Below are 20574 nucleotides of genomic sequence, written 5' to 3'. Positions count from 1 at the left end.
CACCCGTGAGGTCATCCTGGCAGGGGCCACACAGTCATGATAAGAAAAACAACTTTCTTGAGCTTGCATTTCCAGTGCATAAGCATATACCTGTTAGTTGGCATGTTAAACATAAGTGAAGCATAATTCCTTTCTTAGTTTTTTAGTTTGTTTGTTTGTTTGTTTTAGAGTTTCCTGGCTGTCCAGTGACTGAAAGATTGAAAGACTTGGCCTTTCGATACGGGGGTGTGGGTTCAGTCCATTGTGGGCGGCTAAGATGCCACATGCCTTGCAGCCTAAAAACCAAAATGTAGAACAGAAGCAACATGGTAACAAAAACTTTGAAACTGCTTCATGTCAAAGTCTTTTTAAAAAGATTGTAGTTCTAATATTTCCTTCTCACACCCCAAGAGGTCTCGCGCACAAAGCTTTTGAAGAACGCAGGTGGCTGTAATACGTTGGCACGACAGCCTTGCAGGAGGGGTGGCTCTGGTACTTCGGCACCATGGGGAGAATGGCCCCCAACGGCTTCCTGGGGGACCGGGGAGTCCCCAAGATTGCAACAGGGCCAGCCGCTGTGACTGGATGCCGCCCTGTGATGCTGGCTTCATTGTAACTGCAGTTTCCCTTTCCAGGAAGAAAACACACAGATGCGTTTCCCTGTCAGTGCAGACACATGGCTTCTTAAGTTCCTCTTCATTCATTAACATGAAGACAAGTGTGGTGACTAAATTTGGAGTCAGAGGCTTTTAAAAAGGTGAATCTCTCTTCTCAGTAAGTGGTTACGGCATTTCTTCTCCCTATTTAGGGAGAAGAGTAGCAACTGGAGGTTTACGGTTATGACTTTTCATCTCCCAAGACACCCTCAAACAGCTTACGGCCCATCCCCTTCCCCAGGAGAACACCCCTGCCTCCTCTGGCACCGCCAGGCATCAAAAAGTCAGTGTTTGAAACATTTCCCGAGGGACAGCAGCCTTGATCTCCAGCAGGAGGTTGAAGCATGATCCCCAAGCAGTGACGGGCCAGTCATTGTTTTAGCAGTTGGTCCTCCAGGGTCAGAGGTGGCACGTGCCCATTTCCATGCTGTGAATTCTCCCACTGTGGATGATTTCAGGCCACCAGGATGAAGTCGCGAACACGAATTTGGGAAATGGATGCACACTGTGTAGATAAAACCAGTTTACCTGGAGAGCATATATGTAATAGTAATAAGGCAATCAAATACTTAAGGGATGGGTTTTGAGTTTTACCCTTGTTTTTAATAAGACTCATCGTAAATGTTTTCATCTTTTAATAATGGTTCACAAACCAAAACCGCAAAGGGATCTGCAAATTAAATGTCTCTCGTGAAAAGGTGTGAGCCGGCTCCGGCACACCACCGCTCCCAAGGTTTTCAGTCAACCTTGAAATCGCCCGAGTGCACTGAAAATCTGCCCTCCTAGGACTTCCTCAGTGGTCTGGTGGTTAAGATTCTGCTTCTGCTGCAGGAGCCACAGGTTCAATCCCTGGTCAGGGAAGTGACACTGCTGCACAACGCGGCCAAAAGAAGCCTAAGTATACCTTCAGACCAGCGGCTCTCTGCAGAACGTCCCAGGAACGAGTTGCCTCACCCTCACAAGTCAGGTCCACTCATGGACACACCTCAGCCCTGGTCCCTTTGGACTCCAGTGCCTCACCTGGGCACTGCCCACACCTCACCTCAGACACCATCCTGGTTCAGCCCCATGACGTCCAGAAGTGTCATTGAGGCAGAGATCAGATCTGATGGGCTTCTCTCCCAGGCTCAGGCCAAGCCTGGGGGCATGGGGTCTCATCAGATCCCAACTCTCCCAGTTCTAGGAACACAGACCCCAAATCCACTGAGCTGAAAGCGACTAACAAGGATAGTATCACTCAGATGCAGTGTGGGCTCTTTGAATGTTGATTCAAACCAACTGTTGTTTTTAAAAAAAAAAATCATGTTTTGAATCAATCAGGGAAGTATAAGCATTGATTTTATGTCATTTGTAAATGTGATAATGATACTGGAATTTTAGTAAAAAGCAAATAGTTCTTATATCTTTCAGAGCAGAGGTTGGCAAACTATGGCCCCACTTCCTGTTTCTGCAAATAAAGTTTCAAAAACCCAACCCAGCCACACCCATCCATTTACATGTGACTGTGGGAGGAAGGATGGCGTTGAGTAGCCCAGGCAGAGACCAGGTGGCCCCCAAAGCTTCAGATGTTTATAGAAAAAGTATGCCAATCCCTGCCTTACAGAAACACCTTCAAGCATTTACCTCCAAAGTGAGAGTAATGTCTTAAAGTAATCCAGTGGGGGAGGGAGAATGTAAGTGAAATAAGACCTAGGAGGCGATCAAGGCACCTGGCTTCATCATCCTAGTCTCTTCTATTTGAAATTTCTCATAACAAAAAGCTTTCCAGACAGGAAGGCCTACACTCCACAGCCTCCCAGCTGCTCCAACCCCACACCGGGACCCTGGTATCTCCAGTCTAACAGGGGAAACAGGACAGAGCCAGAGCCATTCACCCCGGTTTCACCCTCGCGCGACAATGACGTCCGTCCCAGGCTAACCAGAAAGGCCATGGGCGCTGAGAGAGCCCGCCAGAGCCAGCCATACAGTGAGTGCCCCTACGACAGCCCTGGGGTTCTGGAAACTGGGGAAGGAGGGGCGGGGCGCCCTAGGGGAAGGGGCCTCAGGTAAGTCTGTCTGCCCTCCACTCTCCATGCCCCCTGGCCATCCAGGTTGGGACCTCTGACTCCCTCCTGGGGCCCTTGGCATCCCGCAAGCGGGCCCTGCCCTCCTCTGAGACGTGGTGGGAGTTCTGATAGTGGCTGTGTAGGGTCTTGGGCTTCCCTGGTGGCTCAGTGGTAAAGAACCCACCTGGCAATGCAGAAGATGCAGGTTCAACCCCTGGGTCGGGAAGATCCTCTGGAGAAGGAAATGACAACCCAGTCCAGTATTTTTGCCTGGGAAATCCCATGGACAGAGGAGCCTGGTGGGCTGTAGTCCATGTGGTCTCAAAGAGTCAGACATGACTGAGCAGCTAAAGAACAACTTAGGGTCTTTGTTGACCCAGAGGAAAGAACATATGTGACGGTCTAGCCCTGTTCCCCGCCTGTCTCTGTGGCTGCCATCACTGTTAGCTGTCCTGAGGGGCCGTGGAGGCTCCTGGGGGGCCAGAGCCAGGTCTCTGGCTGCTCTGGAGGTGACCTAATCCCATTAGAACTGTCATCGAGGTTCCAAAAGCAAGTCAAATAAGGTAGGGCTTTCTCCCAAAAGACAATTTTTATCTGAGAAGGTTGACATTGTTTTTTAGAAACACCAAAAGCACCTCCAAATCAACTGAAGCAACGGGTACTGGATTTGGTGGGCGGCCTGGTGCGTCCTGTGTCTCCTGCTCATAAGTTTTGGAAACCCAAGCTAACCTAACCCCCATTTTCCTGCCCCTAATTCTTACCCTGAAATCAACCCTAACACCAATCTCTTTGATATTATCAGGAATGACTCTGGGAGGTCCCGTTTCTACCCAAGCAATCCCCAAATGATTCATAATCTCTTGACCCCAAAGTAACCTGTGCTATCCAGGCTTCCAGCACTTATCCTCCTGGCGGGTGTTCCCTGGACCACATCTGGCTGCTCTTGAGTGTTTCACCCAACATCATCCAAACCCTAGCCCAGCGCTTCCCCCCAGCCTGGGAATGCAGACATCGGTGGGGGTGAAGCCTTGAGGGGCAAAGTGCTGCTGGCATCCAGAGGCCAGTGGTGCTCCTCTCACCTCCTGCAGTGCTCGGGACCACCCCACAAAGACGGTCCCAACGGCTGGCCCATCCCCAGTCCAGGAACCTGAGCTAATAACCAAGTGGTTAGGAACACTGCCTGGACATGCCCAGACACGCCCTGGCTCCGCTGCCTCCACCTGCTCTGCCGCTTCCTTTCTCTGTGGGGCCATTGCTGTGCTGTTTGGCCATAGAGCAGAAGGGCCTCTGGGCAGGGCACAGGGACCTGAGGTCAGCCGGACTCCCGGCTCTGCTGTTCCCCACAGGGGCCCCTGGTGCAAACGCCCACCCCCGCCCCGCCGGGACAAGCTAGTTCCCTCCCTCAGAGGGCCTGACCAGGTGCCGCTGCTCCCACCTTCCAGGCACTGAAGGGAGCTGGTGGGCTCTGCCACAGGAAGGCCTGCCAGCTCTGGGGCCTTGGGCAGGTCCGGGCGCTCCCTGGTGCCTCTGAGCCTCAGATTCCTCCTCTGTCCAGTGCAAAGCTCTGATCACAGACTGGCTCAGAGAGGGGAGAGTCCCTCTTGCTGCCAGTCCCTGCTGACTCGCCCTTGGCTTCCTCTGTCTCTGAGGCTCTGTCCAGCTCACTGATTCTGTTACCTTTTGGGCAACGCCTCCCCACCCACCCGATTCAGATGCCTTCTGACTCACTGTGCGCACTCCCCAGCCCACTGCCTCCACCAGACCACATCCCTCTTTGATTTGGTTTGGATTTTCCCATCAGCTGCAAGGGCTTGCCGCCCTCTGCCTTTCCTCCTCACCACCCGCCTGCCCAGTGCTCCCTCCTCCAACGGCAAGAAAAGTCCCCACAATCGCCTCTCCATCCCCGACCCCTTCAAGGGACCCATCGTGTGTCCCTTGGTTAAAGCCCCGAAGCTGTGAGCCAGGTGGGGGTTCCTTGGAGGCAGGTCAGCCTCTTCTCCCTGCCTGCAGCTCACCTCTCAGGAGAAGAGCACCCACAGGCAGTGAGTGGCGATGGCCGAAGGCAGGGGCAGACAGAAGCGCCCGAGCAGTTTCTCTGAGGTCCCCCCCGACCCCCATGCCCTGGCCTGAGTGGTTCCCAGCGCAGGCGCAGGGAGCGCTCCCGGTGCAGGGATGGGGTTGAGGGGTCCTCACTGAATCCCCTGGGCTCCCCCGTGGCAGCACTCATTGGTGTTTCCTAAGAAGCAGCTTTTAGTCCTGACCCCAGGGGGCTGTTCCTGGCCCCAACCTCGACTCACTGCCTGTTCCCATCAGTGCTGCAGTGGCCTCCACTTGACAGATGCAGGCCCGAGCCACAAAGAAGGGAAGGCCTTCCCCAAGTCTTCACCGGCAGGTGCCGGGCTCAGGACCCGGGCAGGCTGCCCCAGAGCTCTCCCTGCTGCCCACAGGTGCCCCTGCTGTGCCCATTTCACTGAGCGGGAAACAGGTTCAGAGCGGCCACATGGGATGGGAGGGGAGCCAGTGAGGACCCTCCAGGGCACCAGGATGGCTGACACCCAGGAGGACTCAGGACAGGACTCAGCTGTCCCTGGGAGCACGCTGCCCCAAGGCCAGAAATACACCCGCCCCCACCCCCACCTTGAGAAGGACGCAGAGCAGAGGGCAGGTACAGGGGCCAGCTCGGGGACCAGGGGCTCGGAGTGGGCCAGGGGCAGCCCCCGCACTCAGCACGGTCACCTGAGCGTGTACTTGCAGCCGCCCAGCTGCCCCTGAACTATTTGGGGCAAGAGGAAGAAAACAGGTTGATGTGCTCCCCCCGCCCCTAACCCGCTCCAGCCTTGAGTAGACTCTGAGCATCTGACCCGAAGCCCAGGAACGGAGTTTCATTTCCCACAGCTGGGTTTCCCAAGAGGGAGGAGAGCGTGGGGTGCCGCTGGGTTTAAGGCCAGTGAGAGGGATGTGGTGGCAGGCAGACGAGCAGAGGGGCTGGAGGAGAGAGGGGTGCGCCTGGGAGCCCGAGGTGGTGAGGAGGCTGCAGAGAGACAGGGCCCCACAGACCCAGACGGGGGACGGGGAGACAGGACGAGCGGGGCTGAGGTGGGAGCGGCAAGGAGGCCAGAGGAGGTGAGACAGAGCGGACAGAGAGACAGAGGCAGGACAGGAGGGCGGCGCTGGGCAGGGGCCAGGAGCCGGCCAGCCCAGGGTTAGGGGACACACACAGCCCTAGGGGCAAGGGCTGAGGTGGGAGCCGGCAGCCCCCAGCGGGCCAGGCTTAGGGGACGCAGGCTTCTGTCACAGCGGCCTTGCTTCCTCTCCGACCCAGACACATCTCCAACCCAGACACGAGAGTCATGGACCCCTTGGGTGAGTCGGGAGGGGAGGGGGCAGAACCTGCTTTGCTCCACCAGCCCCTGTCTGCACACCTGCCGACTAACCCTGTCCTCCTGCCCCCAGCCTGGCGCCTCCTCGCCCTGGTCCCTGTCTTCCTCAGCCTGGCGGCCTCCCTGGACTGGCAGACAGCCCACATCTATGACCCTTTCGAGAAATGCATGCATGATCCAGACTACGAGCGGCTGCTCAAAGTCGTGACCTTGGGCCTCAATCGGACCTTGAAGCCCCGGAGAGTGGTTGTGGTTGGTGCGGGCGTGGCCGGGTTGGTGGCTGCCAAGGTGCTCAGCGATGCTGGACACAAGGTGAGAAGTGATGCTGGAGGTCTACCTTGAGTCTTTCCTGCTGCAGCTGGGAGTCCTGGGTGGAGGGACCCGGCCAGGTCCCTACTGAGGGGTGGAGGTGATGGGGCAAGGGGAGAGGGATCTCTGCTTTCCTTGTGGTCTGGGGGTCGGGGGCCTGGAACCCTCTGCAGTAACGTGAAACTCAGTGGGATTGAGTGTGTCTGAGCTAAGAGATCTTTGAGTTTCCCTGCCCCGCTCTCATCCTAGAGGGAAGTCCCTGGAAACTTCTGCCCAGCTCCTGGGGGGGATTTATGTTGGTGGAGAGGGAGGGAAAGTCCAGACAGGGGAAGTGCTCCCTGAAGTTGCACCACTGTCCCCCTCACTGAATCCAAGAATGAGTATGGGCTGGGCCAGTGGCTTCTGTCTGCGCAAGGAATCTCCCTACTCCCTGAGCTGGGAAGTCCCTCTGAAATCTGCCCAGCGGCCTTCCTGCTGCAGTCTGGAAGCCAAACATCACATTGTACATGTTCACTGTGACCTTCTGTTCTCCTGCCAGCCCCTCTCCTCCCCATAAGAAAGGGTCCTTCTCTGGTCTCCATCTATGCTGCAGGGGGGCTGCCACAGAGTGGAGATGGGGGCCAGTGGGAAGAGCTGAAGGACCTGCTTGCCGCCTCTCCCCAGGTCACCATCTTGGAGGCAGACAACAGGATTGGGGGCCGCATCCTCACCTACCGTGACCGGAAGACAGGCTGGATTGGGGAGCTGGGGGCCATGCGCATGCCCAGCTCACACAGGTGAGGCTGGGCCTGGCGACCAGGCAGGTGCGGGGCCACTCCAGCCCCCCTGCCCCAGCCCTGAACCCAGGCTCAGTGGGATGCTCAGCTCCATCACTGCTCCAATGCCACCACAGACCAACCCGGGCCCCAAACTTGCTGCCCTGGTCAAGTCAGGCCTAGACTCCACCCCCAAATCTGGCCTCCCACCTCCAGCCCCACCACCGCACCCCTGAAGTGCTCAGGGCACCGTGTCCAGCCCTTCCAGACCCCAAGCTCTGTCCTCCCCGACCCTGGTCCTTTCTCCACCCCCGGCTCCCACCCCCATCCAACCCACTCTGTCGCTATTCCACTTCATCCCCAGTGAAAGCGAGCCCTGAACTCCGACTCCAAACCCAAACCCTCCGCATTCCAGCCTTGTTCCCATTTCAGTCCCTGGTCCCTGGCACTAAGGACCCCCAATCTAGCCCTGCCCCAGGCTCATGCCCATCCCCAAACCCCATATCCAGCTGCCCCACCTACCCCCTTCCCTTCTCCAAGCCCTGCTGGGGAGAGGGGTCCCGTCCCGCACCCGACCCTCACGGGCACCTCCACCCCCTCAGGATCCTCCACGAGCTCTGTAAGAGCCTGGGCCTCAACCTGACCAAATTCACCCAGTACGACGAGAACACATGGATAGAGGTGAGCGAGGTGAAGCTGCGTAACTACGTGGTGGAGAAAATGCCTGAGAAGCTAGGCTACAAGCTGAGCCCCAAGGAGAAGGGCCGCTCACCCGAAGAAATCTACCAGATGGCTCTCAACAGGGTAGGTGCATCCGCAAGCCCTGCAGCCCCGTTCCCCTGCCCCGTCCTCCCGTGCCCACATGCCTCCTCCTGACCTAGCTGCCGTTTTCCCATTCCTTCCGGTCTCCCGTCACTGGCTCTTCCGTCTTTAGGCTCCCCTGAAATACGGCCGATCCCCATTTCCCATCCCCTACTCAGTGGCCTGGACCACCTCAAGGGTGGGCACTTAGTGGAGGCCTTTTCTATGCCCTGGCACTGCCCGGTTTAGGGAGTCCAGGAAAACAGGAGGGGAAGGGTGAGTGTGAGTGAAGGGACACCTCCTTCCGGGAGCTCCCTGGCCACCTGGGTGAAGCCAGGTGGACAAAGGAGAGGGCTGAAATCAGAGTGGGCAGGAGGCTTCCGGGCCAGGAACAGAGCGGTGAACGATGGCCATTCAGGTGCCCAGCAGAGATGATATGGGGCAGCGGGAACAGGGGCACGGAGGTGGGGGGACCAGAGGGCTGTCTGGGCACAGGACACTGCACTATAGACCGGAGCTGCCCTAAGGGATGGTGACCAAGGGCCTGGCAGCCGCCTTGAACGCCAAGCCGAGGGCTGGAACTCCGTGGCTGCAGGCGCTGGGGAGCCACGGGGAGGCTGGGGCAGGGGAGGTGCCAAGAATAACTCCCCTTGAGCAGTCATGCCCCGTCAGGATGCACAGCGATCCAGATGACAAATAATTACCGGGCACCAGAAGGACACAGGGCCGACTGAGACCGGCTCCATCCCTGCCTGTGAGGAGCGCAGGAGCTGGATGGGCAGGCAGAATAACACCCAACCGGGGCTGTGTGACGCTATGACTCGCAAAGACTTCCCAGGGGGAGACACTGAGTTGCAGTGGAGGGCAGAGCTGAGGGCACAGCATGGGCAACGTCCTGGGAGCTCGAATGAGAGCAGTAAACGAGCAGCTGTGGGCAAGAGAAGTGGGCAGGGCCTCCCAGGTCCTGTCCCCACAGCTCAGCACCTTGTCCCACCACAGGCCATCAAAGACCTCCGGACACTGGGCTGCAAGAAGGCAATGATGAAATTTGAAAGGCACACACTCCTGGTGAGTGGGGGCCTCCGTGTCGCTATCTGAGCGGGAGTCGGACAAGGAGGGTGCTCCTGGGGCTTAGGCGCCGACAGAGTCAGAAGGCAGGAACCGGGGATGCCAGGCTTGGGCTTGCCACCACCTCCTTTCCTGACGAGGCTGGACACGCCCCTCTCTGGGCTTTGGTTTCCTTCATCGGTCACAAGAGGGGGGACCGTATCGCCAAGGTCCAGGGAACCGACGGTAAAGCGAGAGGCTCAGCGGGAAGCGGCGCCCCCGGGAATAGGGACGGAGCCGGCCGGCCTGGCCTGCCTGGGCCCTGACCCGGGCCGCGCCGTCCCCAGGAATACCTCCTCGGGGAGGGGAACCTGAGCCAGCCGGCCGTGCGGCTCCTGGGAGATGTGATGTCCAAGGACGGCTTCTTCTATCTCAGCTTCGCCGAGGCCCTGCGGGCCCACAGCTGCCTCAGCGACCGGCTCCGGTGAGACTGCGGGGCGGATCCGGGCGGCCACAAGTGGGCGGGGCGGGTGGCAGAGCGGGGGTACGTGGAGGGGGCGGGGCGGGCGTAGAGGGGCGGGGTCGGGGCAAGGGGCGGGGAGACACGCTAGGTCCCGCCTGCACTCTCCCCGCGTCCCGGGTCCTCTGGAGGAAGGAAGGTTCCGGGATATGGGCGTGGTCCCCAGGGACCGAGACGGCGTGTCCGGGTCACACCGCTCTACCTCCCGGCCTCGAGGGACGTCGGGGACGGGCGAGGGCGGCGGTGGACTAGGGGGCGGGGAATTAGAGGGAACCGGCAGGTGAGACCTGGAACGGGGAGCGCCCCGGGATGGAGGCCGCTAGGGAGGGGCGGGGCCCGAGAGCCCGTCACACTCGCGCCCCGCCCGCAGGTACAGCCGCATCGTGGGCGGCTGGGACTTGCTGCCGCGCGCGCTGCTGAGCTCGCTGTCGGGGCCGGTGCTGCTGCACGCGCCCGTCGTGGCGATTAAGCAGGGCACGCACGATGTGAGAGTGCACATCAAGTCCTCGCGCCGGACCCGGAACCTGAAGTCCATGACGGCCGACGTGGTGCTGCTGACGGTGAGCGGGCCGGCGTTGCAGCGCATCGCCTTCACTCCGCCTCTGACGCGCAGGCGCCAGGAGGCGGTGCGCGCGCTGCACTACGTGCCGGCCACCAAGGTGTTCCTGAGCTTCCGCCGGCCCTTCTGGCACGACGAGCACATCGAGGGCGGCCACTCGAGCACCGACCGCCCGTCGCGGGTGATCTTTTACCCGGCGCCGGGCGACGGGGCGCTGCTGCTTGCCTCGTACACGTGGTCGGACGCGACGGCCCCGTTCGCCGGCCGGAGCCTGACCGAATCGCTGCGCTTGGCGCTCGACGACGTGGCGGCGCTGCACGGGCCCATCGCGTACCGACTCTGGGACGGCACAGGTATCGTCAAGCGCTGGGGGGAGGACCCGCACAGCCAGGGCGGCTTCGTGGTGCAGCCGCCGATGCTCTTTAAAACCGACAAGGACGAGGGGCGGGAGTACGACTGGTCGGTGCCCTATGGCCGCATCTACTTTGCCGGCGAGCACACGGCCTACCCTCACGGTTGGGTGGAGACGGCAGTCAAGTCGGCGCTGCGGGCCGCGGTCTTGATCAACAGTCGGATCTCCAGCTCTGGCTCTAGCAGCAGCCTGAAGGAGCCCCGGATCATGAACAAGGTGGGGCATGGGCACCTGACGCCCTCCCACCACCGCCGCCACCACCACCACCACCGGTGCCCCTTCGAAAGTGGGCAGGGCACCCACTCTCCAGCCTCACATGCGGTAACCGCCGCGCACTCGACCCTAAAGAAGAGCTAGTATTAAAGTACTTTTTGAATCAGCCGTGTGGTCCCGCCCCCTCCCTGGCTCAGTCGTTTCCCCAGTTCGCAGGGAGGAGAACTGGGAGCCTTCGCGGTAGAACCCCTGTCCGGGAGCCCTGGAATAGGGCCTCCTCCTTCCTGCGCCGTGGGGCTCCACTTGGGGTAGTAGGAGGTACAGGATGGACACCGCTTAGCGCCACTGGTAAATGGTGGTAATCATAGTGCCCATCACAGTTGTAAAGGACACCGATGGATCCTTATGCAAGTAGCAAAAAGCCCAGCCGACAGTGGGTGAAACACGAGTTTATTTTTCTCATAACAAGAAGCTGGTAGGCAGGGCCCGAGCGAGCAGCTCCACACGCCCTCCCATTGAGTTAGGTCCAGGATGTACCCCAGTTCATCTACTGCGTGGCGGCTGCACACCAGTACCCCATCCTCGCTCCTCCAAAAGCCCCAAACTCAGGCAGGTAAGGGAGCCCTGCCTCCACAAGTCCCCACCACTCACCCACCCCCAAGGGGCTGCCTCTTACACCTCATTGGCCAGATCAGGGTCACAGCAGTCAGACATCGACTGCAGAGCAGTCTGGGGAGACCATGAGCTGCCACCACCCGCCTCCCCATCCAGGGCCAAGCCAGCGTGGTGGCCTTCCTACTCCACCCTCTCCAGGCCACCTGGACAGGAAAGTGTCAGTTTCAAGAAATCAGCTGAGAGAAGGAGGCATGGGTGGAGGGCCCCGCCCCTCTACTCCTGCATCCTCAGACTCAGCAGGGGCGGGGTCCTGAGGCAGGAGCTGGATAAAGTGTCTAGGCCTGTGGGGCTGCTGTGGCCACCCAGCACAGTTAAGAGTCGACGCCTTCCTCGTCGTCGTCCTCCTCAGGCAGGATCTCCAGGCTGCTGTCGGGCTGCGTGGATGTGGCCGTGTCCACTGGGGGCAGCGGAGCCGGTGGGGCCCGGGTGGGCGACAGCGGCAGCGGTGAGGCAGGGGGCGAGGGGCTTTGGGGCTCTGCGGGCGATGCCAAGCCTAGGACCTCCTGCACGTTGTGGGGTAGCTCCTGGAGGGTTGTGGGGTGGGGGGTAGGGGGCGTCAAGTCAGAGGTTTCCTGGAGGTTGGGGGGAGTGTATCGGGAGGAGTCAGGGACTCACCCGGCAGGCGGTCAGCTGCCGGTAGAGGGCCTCGGCCCGCGTCAGCACATCCTCCACGCTAAGCTTCATGGTCAGCTCGTTGATGTGCTGCAGGAGGGGGTGGGTCAGGCCCGCCTACCGGCCGGCACTCAACCACCACCGCCCCAGCGCCTGCTCTGTGCCTCTTGCTGGGGACACAGTGGAGGGAAGACACAAGGGGCGGGCCCCCTTAGGGTTCACCGTGGAGCCCGGGGATCAGGACAGGTCATGCTCTCAGGCTGCTTGCCAGGCACAGCATACGAGGAGGAGAAGGGCCCGCCCCACACTAGTGCAGGGGGAGGGGTGGCTGGCCCAGCCCTGCAGGGGCCACATGCTGAGGGAGCCAGGGGTAAGACAGGGTAGCAGACGCACAGAGGCGTCCCCCAGCCGCCGTGCCCACAGCCTAGCTGACCACACTTTCAACAACCCGATTCTGAGGACCCACTACCCAAAGGGACCTGCAGAGGGGAGGTGCCCATCTCCACGGAGCTCACTCCCTGCTGATGTGCCTCCAGGGGAGGGGACTGGGAGGGAGCCAGGGTCTCACCTTGAGGATCTCATTGGAGCCGAAGCCAGAAAGCATGAGGGTGTCCCGCTCCATGTCCAGGATGGCACAGGCCACCAGCAGGTGCAGGTTGGGGCCGGGCAGCCCTGTCCACAGCACCTGGCGGTGCCCGAGGCGGGGGGGGCGGGGCGCTCACTGGCAAAGCCTCCACCCCAGGCCCCACCCGGGTCGGCCCCATGCCCTGCCCATCTCCCACCAACCTCCCCACCCGCCCACCAGTCTATCTGCCTCAGTTTTTCCCCTCAACCCAGCTGGCGCACCTCCCACAGCCGGAGGACATCCGGGAAGGGGAATTCCCTCTTGAACCAGATGAGCAGCCACCGGAAGCAGAAGCAGAGAGAACCAGAGTCCTGGGAGTCTGGAGCGGGGGACAGTGGCGGGAGGGGCAATGCTCTCTATCAACCCCAATCCCACTCTTAATTCACAGGGCACCCGATGTTCGGACTGGACTCTAAGAAGTCACGCTGGTGGTAAGAACCCACGCCAGTCTCGCAAGTGGATGGAGAGCTCCTGGGGGTGGAGGGTGGGGTTGGGAAGAAGGTGGGGGGAGCTGCTCCAGTCAGCAGGAACCCTTCCCATCCTGCCTTCCAGGCTCCAGATGTGAGGAGCCACCCCTGGTCTCCACTCTCATGTGGGAGGGAGGCAGTAACAGCAGTCCATTCAAAGGAGGAATAACAATCTGGACAACATCCAAAGCTGGCAGGGAGGGCCGTGAGCGGCCGGGCCCTGGTGTACCCTGCTAGCAAAACGCAGACAGACAGACCATTCCAGGAAAGCAGTGATGGGGACGAACGTTTCAAAAGATGTGAAAATATGTGAGGATAGAAATCCTTTCTTGGAATTTAAAGGCATTATCCATAAATACAGATTTATCATGGTGAAAAACTACAGACAACCTAAATGTCCAGCAGGTCAGGCTAAACCTACTCTTGTACATCCTTAAACTGAACAGAACACCATGTAGTTGATAAAACTGATGGTTTAGAAAACTTCCAAATGACGCAGAGAGGCAGCTAACGGCCTAGTGTCCCTGAAAGTGGCGTGTGCTTTCTAAGCCTTAGCTTTCTCTTCAGTGACGTAAGACCAGCTACGTCTCCCCTCCCCAGCGTGACCCTAAATTTCGGTGAAGAAATGTCCACCAATCAACTAGCTTATTTATCACCATCTGCGTTCAAAAGAACAGTTCTGGCAACAGCAGCTTCAACTTCCTTTCCCTGAATTTCCTGCATTTTTTACACTGAACAAGAAATGCAGACAAGTTTTAAAGCCAAAAATGCAGCAGTCCCACCCTCAGGAGCCCAAAGAACCAGTAATCAATCCCTGGCTCAGGGGTGAGTGCAGATGAGAGCCAGATGGAGCTGGGAGTCGTGAGGAACCAGGCCCAGGTCGTTAATCTGGAAAGTGTAACTGACAGGACACGAAGGAGCCACCTCACTGGGCAGCGGGGACATGGCGGACAGGGAGGGTGCCCACATCTCCGTTTATCGAGGTTTTGCTGCAAACTGCAGTCCTGCTTTTACATATCACTTCTGGGTTCTGGATGGGTGGTTCTCGTTTGGACCACATCCACATGTCCACACGTTTGGATGTCATCTGTGGCCCCACCACCCCAGGCCCCACCAGCCAAGACACGTACCCAGGAAGTCGCAGAGCGGCGGGTCCAGCACCCTGAGGAGCAGCAGGAGTTGCCCGAGCTGCCGCTTCATGGTTTCCTGACTCTCCTCGAAGTTCCCGTGCTGTGGGCAGAGGGCCTTGTGAGGAGCCAGAGCCCCTGGGGCCTGTGAGGGGCCTGCCTCCCACCCCTGCCCTGAGGCTCACCACAAGCTCCATGAAGCCGCAGAAACACCAGAAGGCGTCCACCTCATTCTGGGTGACGTAGAGGATCGGGGAGAGAAGGTCACTCATGCCCTGGACGTAGCCTGGGGGGACACGGGGTCAGGGCCCAGCCCAGGCCTGCAGTGCCCCCCGGCCCCCTCAAGGCCGGCCCCCAGCCCCGCCCCGGACTGCAACGCACCGAGATCAAAGTGGTACATGCAATAGGTCAGGAGGATGTCGTTCAGCAGGCCCAGCCCCGGGTTCTCGGGGCCCTCGTAGAATTTGTTGGTCCTATCGGTGCGGCTCACGTCCCGCTCTGCGGGGACATGGGACAAAGTGAAGGTGTGAAAGGAGCGGGGTCCAGCCCCTGCCGGCCGCCAGCACGCCTAGGCAGCTGTGGGCCCTCCAGAGACCGTCTGGGCCGCTCCCACGGGAGGTGCTGCACATCACACTCATGGACTGGCCACGCCCTCCCAGCCACACTCACCAAAACAGAAACAGGTGGAGACACGGCAGCCCAGGGAGATCACATCGCTTCCCAAGATCTCTCAGTGAATAGAGGGCAGATTTGAACCCAGAAAGCCTGGAGCGCCCCCTGCACCTCACCTCGCCATCCTGGCCACTCACCCCTGCTTGCCCCTAAACCGTTCTCACCCCTAGACAACCTCGTTTCTGGCCTGGCACCCCCATCCCCGCCGCCACCCACCGATGAGGCTGCGGTATCCGTGTAGCAGTGAGTTCCTCCGCTCTTGCTCGGGGCTCACAGATTTCCACTGCAGCTTCATGCGGAAGTATTCGTCCCTGAAGGAGGAGAAGGGAGCAGTAAGGACACCCCGCGGGGCTCAGCCCAGCTCACCGCTGCGCTTCCCCTCCATGGTGTGTCTCGGGACACAGGACACCCTTGTGGGCTTTTGCTCAGTCTGTCAGCCCCAGTGGAGAGAGCGCCCCAGGGGCAGGGACCAGAACACCCAGCAGAGGCACAAGATAAGCCAGGAGAGATGGCCGCACGGCGGGGAGGAAGCCCGCTGCACATCGGTGATACGGCATGGCCCAGGGATGAAAACAGCATCAGACACGGGCCCACTGCCTCCATCCTCCTATGTGCGGGTTGATGTCCCTGATCCCTTTGGTCAAGGGATATGCGGTTGATCAAAAACCTCCAGTGGACTCGGGAGGCTGGGGCAGTTAGGGGCTGAGCCCAGCAGGGCAGGGGCCGTGCGTCCTCACTCACGTTTTCTTGCGCACGTGGGCCTTGTGCTCCTCCGTCGAGCCCTCCCAGCTCAGGTACCCCAGGAGGAACTTCCAGGCTTCTCGCCGCAGGCTGGGGCTCAGACCCTGGGGGCAGAGGTGGAGGGCAGCTCAGAGGGGCCTCCCCTTGGCTGCCCGCCGCCCTGCCCCGCCCTATCCCCTCACCGGGCTCCTCACCCCTGAGAAGATGCGGGCTCTCAGCTCTGGAACCCGCTGCAGGCGGCCCTCGGGGCCTACGTGGCCAGCCCACTCCTCCTCTGTGACAGGAGGCGCCCGCTCCACGGCCGGCCGCGGCCCCAGCTCCACCTGGGGGACGCGGGGCGAGGCAGGTGAGCCCAGGGCCTAGGCCGCCCAGCAATCCCCAGCCCTGCCCCCGGCCACCCTCCAAGGCATTTCAGAGCCTCTCTCAGCTGGACGGACACACAGAACACGCAGGGCTGGAAGCACCTCCTACGTGGCTCAGTGAGAAGGCCCCCCCCATTAAACATAGGCCAGGTGCAGCGGCCACAAGCGCCTCCCGCACAGCCCGTCCATCAGCCTGGTGAGGGAGGCGCCGTTAGGATCCGAGCCTGGGGAGACGCGGCCCCGCGCCCATGGTGGCTGCGAGAGCACCAGCGACTACGTGGATACTCACACAGGAGATGACCTCGAACCCGGGCTCAGGCTCGTCGTCCGGGGGCGGGGGCAGGTCGGGGGAGGCCCCCTCCAGGTGCGGCTGCAGGGCTCCCCGGAAGAAGTTGGTCACACGGGAGAAGCTGCTGAAGGTGGTGGAGTAGGGGTCCTGGAGGAAGCGCTGGGGATGGGGCAGAGGGGTGGTCACAGCCCAGCCGCCAGCACGGTCCACCCCGCGCTGCCCATGCCTGCTGGCCTGGCCCTGCAGACTCACAGACACCACGTTGGAGCTGTCCTGGTCGAAGAGCTGGAGGTGATGGAAGGAGCTGGAGAGCGCTGAGGAGTCGTGGGGGAACACGAGGTAGAGGCGGGAGTCCTGCGGGGAGCTACGGGGTGGGGGGGTGGGGTGGCAGGGCATGTGGGCGACCCCAGGCAGCGTCACAGCCCATGGGGAACCCCCATCCCAGGCCTGAGACCACGACTGCACCCCAGGGGCGGCCCGGGGCCCAGGGCTGGCCAACGAGGCTCTCTCACCGCCCAGCTAGGGTGACCGGGGCACAGGCCACGGAGGGACAGCCCCAGGAAGTGCTGGGGTGTGGGCTAGAGGCACTTTCTGCCCCCGGCACCCCCAGAAGGTAACACGAACTCTGAGGGAAAGGAGACCAACTCTTTCCATGACCTGGGGCCCAGGTCCTGCCCGATGCCAAACTACCCTTTATTTCGGGGTTATACGTGCCACGCCCCCCTCGATTCTCTTTTTCTGCCCTGAAAATCAGCCTGGGTGGTATCTCCTTCCCAGCTCCGAGGGGTCAGGCTGCGGCCCGGGACCAGGCTCACCTGGCCAGGAGCAGGTAGCGACTGAGGACGCGGAGCAAGGCGCGGGTGCCCCCGCGGTGGAAGTGCAGGGCAGGCAGGGAGCCGCCGGCCTGCGTGACCAGCACCAGGTAGGCCCAGCTGAGGCCCGGCTTGGAACGGCGGATAGATCTGAGCTCCCCCAGACTCACCGAGAAGGCCCAGGAGCCCCGGGGGGAGCTGGGCTCTGCACCTGGAGGGGACAGGGAGCGGGAGGGGCTCAGACATCTCCTGAGAGGCCTCCCTGCCTGGCCCCCAACCCCATCAGCCCAGGCCCTCCAGGAAAGGACTGAGGAAAACAAGGGGAGCCCGGGGGAGACATGTGCCTGCTCCAAAATCTCCCCGGGCTCCCCTCAACTCCTCAGGTCTGTCCCCTGTGCCCCATCTGTCTCACCTCCCACCCTCTCTTCTCTCCAGACACTACACTCAAGCCACAGCAAAAGGCTGCAGTTTCCCAGTGCCCCACACCTCTGGCCTTGCCCCAGCTGCCCTGTCTGCTGGGAGAGAAACCACTCACGCATCCCCCAGAGCCGGGCTCTGGCAACATCTTTTCCTGGAAGGATTCTCCATCCCCCAAGAGTTAGATACCTCCTCTGGTGCCCCCAGCCCCCCATGTGACTCCAGGATGGCCTGAATTACCCTGTCACCCTGCGACTATTGCCCCACAGCCTGGAAGACTCCAGGGGCAGGACTTACATGGGAGTGCCCACAGTCAATCAGGGAGCCCGGGGTAGGAGTGGACCAGGCTGCACACCCTGGAGACGCTGGCCATGCTTGACATGGGCTGGCGACCACCCTGCACCCCCACCCACTCTCCAGGAACTGGAGGCCAGTGTGGGTGGCCATCTTGACTGTGGGCAGCAAAGCCTGTGGAGCCATGACCACTGAGGGCAAGTCATGTGTCTCCACCTGCCCACCAACCCCCAAGCCCAGGCACCAGGTTAGTCTACCTCTTGTGGGCTCTGACTGGCGGGGCCGTGGCCGCACGGTGCTGATGACAGCCCAGTCGGGTTCATAGCCAGGGTCAAAGGTCGGTTCCTCCTCAGAGGTGCAGGAGTCACCCCCACTGGTGTCCTTGGGGGAAGACAGGAAAAGAGACTGAGGGACTGTGGATTCAGAGATTCCAGATCTGAGCCTTGAGGCCACCCTGGGAGGTAACCCCACTGAACAAAAAGAAATGGAGGCAGAAAGAGGGCACCACACTTGCCCTCAGGGTCACCCAGCTCAGGAAATTCCTGATAAAAAGGCACCGGCAGTAGTGAATCTCCTATTCAGGCAAGCCTCTGGATGCCATGAAGGGAAGGCCAAGGAACGGCACAGACAGCTGCCCACAAGCTGCCAAACTGGCCCTTGGTTAGTTTCTGCCCTCTGTTTTGTGACCTCAAGAATTTTATACTTTTGCCAATATTTACACAAAACAGTGATAATTAGTAGCGCTCCGTGTCAAACGTTTGCAGCTGTCCGTCTCGCGGGCACACATCAGGATGGATTATAGTTCACTGAACTCTACCGGCTGAGTGGAGACAGGAACCTAGTTCTGGCCAAAGGGCTGGATATATCACTTCCAAGACAGACCACTGAACTGTCAGGGCAAGTCTTCTAGAGATCTCCTTCTATCACTAGAAATGGAGATCTTTGGGATGGTGGCTGCTCTAGCAGCATGCCTCCTTGAGTAATCACAATAAGTAGAGCTCTTCTGCCCACCTGAGATACACATGTAAAGTGAACAAAAACAGTTAACAAGGCTGGAGCTCCAGCAGCCCTTTCGGACCACAACGATACGTTGAGGATAGATGCCATATGCTGAGGATTATGAAGCAAAGCTGGAAGGAAGCTGAGTCACTGATACCACATGAACCTATACTGCTGCCTTCTGGGCTTGGTAGAAAAAGAGAAATGAGCTGCTGTCTTGCTTAGGCCATTGGCATTTCTGTTTCATTTATGAACACCCAAATGCAATTCCTAACCAATACGGAAGGCTTCTGGGAAATCTCTTGCTTTTCTTGATGAGAAGGACACATGTGACTGGTACCCTGTGGGCCCCCTTTTCTCTTTTCCCATGCTCTTTCAAGTCCATATGGGCTGAGAGCCCCTGGAACCCGAATCCACAGACTGAGCTGTCCTCTTGCACCCTGGCAGGGCTGTCCCAACAAGCAAAGAGGGTGAGGTGGCAGGCGCTGTCTCCACGGCCACAAGTTGCATGGTGTCTGCTTTCTTTCCGTGAATGGGCCTCTTCAGCCTCATTTCACAGAGAAGAGGAAACCGGGGGGCAGAGAGAACTTCAGTCCCAACCAGGCTCATACATGCCCCAATGGTAGGTCTGGAATTCTACTCAAGTCTTTCAAATGCTTTCGACTGCTCCGACCTAGAAAAAAGCAAGCGGAGAAGGGGAAGCCAGAGAAGCCTACCTTCTTGGAGAAGAAGACTTGGGAGGAATCTCCAGCCTCCTCTATAGGAGCCCAGTGCAGGAGAACATCACTGTCCTGTGGGAAGGAAAGAGGGGTTGGAGAGGCTACCCTCCAAACTCCCCAAAGCCTATTTCCAAACTTCTTCCCAGTTCTGAACTCTCAGCCTTAGAAAGCCACCTCTCCTTCCTAAGATTCCACCGCTGACCTCCACACTGTACTCCAACAGGTGCCGCCCTCCATCCCGCTCTGGGCCTGCTCAAGCCCTGCTCTCTCCTGGCCCACCTTCTCCACAACACGGATGACGCCGGCGATGAGGGAGTCCGGGTCTTGGTGCTTCTTGGCACTGGTGTGCAGGTACACGCCTCCTTTCTCAAACACGACCTGGGAACAGGTACCATTAAGGGGCGGGCCCAAGGGGGCGGGGCCCCAAAGAGAGCCAATGGGAACAGACTCAGGGGAGGAGCTATTCACCAGGAGGCGGGGCCCGAGGTACCTTTACTTAGGGGATGGGGGTCGGCGAGGTGAAGCCTGAATACCGACCAGACTTCTCTGGGACCCTGGAAGACTGGGAAGGACAAAAGTGCATTCCAAAGAGGGCGGGGCCCAGAAGAGCGCCTCAGCAGCCCAAGGGGCGGGGCTAAACGATATGAGTCTCCCTGGGAAGTGGAAGGAAGGCGTGACAGCGCGTTTATTAAGGGAATGGTGTGCTTGTTAAGGATGTGCCGGGCTCCCAGAATCCCTGCAAGGCCTGAGAAAGAAGCAGGTCACCGGAGGGGGAAGTTTCGCATCGACAGAAGAGAAAGAATGCGTCTCTGCTACTTACCCTGTAACCGGCTCCCTCCATAGCCGCGGCCGAGGCCCCACTGCCCCGGCCCCCTCCTTTTCCGGGTCAGCGTGCTGTCACATCCGGATTGGACACTCCCTGCAGGCCCAGACAGTGGTAGCGTCCCTATCTGTTCTAGAGCAGGAGTGGGTGGAACCATTTTCCAGAATGGGGTGGTTGAGTTTGAAACACGAGGTTTTGAGTCACATGCTACAGACGCTAGAGGCGGAGCGGCCAGAGCGCAGGCGCAGTACTGCATTCCTAACC

The 20574-nt window shown here is 59.8% G+C and overlaps 2 protein-coding genes across 9 annotated transcripts; one reads left to right on the top strand and one right to left on the bottom strand.

The window, feature by feature from the left end:
- Nucleotides 1-614: 614 nt before the first annotated feature.
- On the top strand, nt 615-10842 carry IL4I1 (interleukin 4 induced 1). Of its 8 annotated transcripts, none has more exons than XM_069551278.1 (8): nt 615-736; nt 2472-2601; nt 6134-6372; nt 7033-7145; nt 7727-7928; nt 8925-8993; nt 9320-9456; nt 9863-10842. In XM_069551278.1, exons 2-8 carry the CDS (start codon nt 2565-2567, stop codon nt 10818-10820), a joined length of 1755 nt encoding a protein of 584 aa, XP_069407379.1. In that variant the 5' UTR covers nt 615-736; nt 2472-2564; the 3' UTR covers nt 10821-10842. The 8 variants fall into 8 exon arrangements, with proteins under 8 accessions (XP_069407379.1, XP_069407376.1, XP_069407377.1 ...); XM_069551275.1 differs by having other exon boundaries at nt 2404-2601; XM_069551276.1 differs by having other exon boundaries at nt 2396-2601.
- A 267-nt stretch (nt 10843-11109) lies between these two features.
- TBC1D17 (TBC1 domain family member 17) lies at nt 11110-20551 on the bottom strand. Its single transcript, XM_069551272.1, has 17 exons — nt 20308-20551; nt 19767-19865; nt 19485-19559; nt 18027-18150; nt 17062-17269; nt 16499-16610; nt 16247-16405; nt 15790-15918; nt 15596-15699; nt 15071-15165; nt 14564-14680; nt 14368-14468; nt 14186-14285; nt 12810-12907; nt 12532-12648; nt 11967-12053; nt 11110-11875 (listed from the first exon to the last, which is right to left on the bottom strand). Exons 1-17 carry the CDS (start codon nt 20326-20328, stop codon nt 11663-11665), a joined length of 1959 nt encoding a protein of 652 aa, XP_069407373.1. The 5' UTR covers nt 20329-20551; the 3' UTR covers nt 11110-11662.
- Between the last annotated feature and the right edge of the window lie 23 nt (nt 20552-20574).

This window comes from Ovis canadensis, chromosome 14 (genome assembly GCF_042477335.2).
Source record: "Ovis canadensis isolate MfBH-ARS-UI-01 breed Bighorn chromosome 14, ARS-UI_OviCan_v2, whole genome shotgun sequence".
Lineage (NCBI taxonomy): Eukaryota > Metazoa > Chordata > Mammalia > Artiodactyla > Bovidae > Ovis > Ovis canadensis.
Note: the sequence above shows the minus strand (reverse complement) of the source record. Positions and strands in the feature narration are given on the sequence as shown.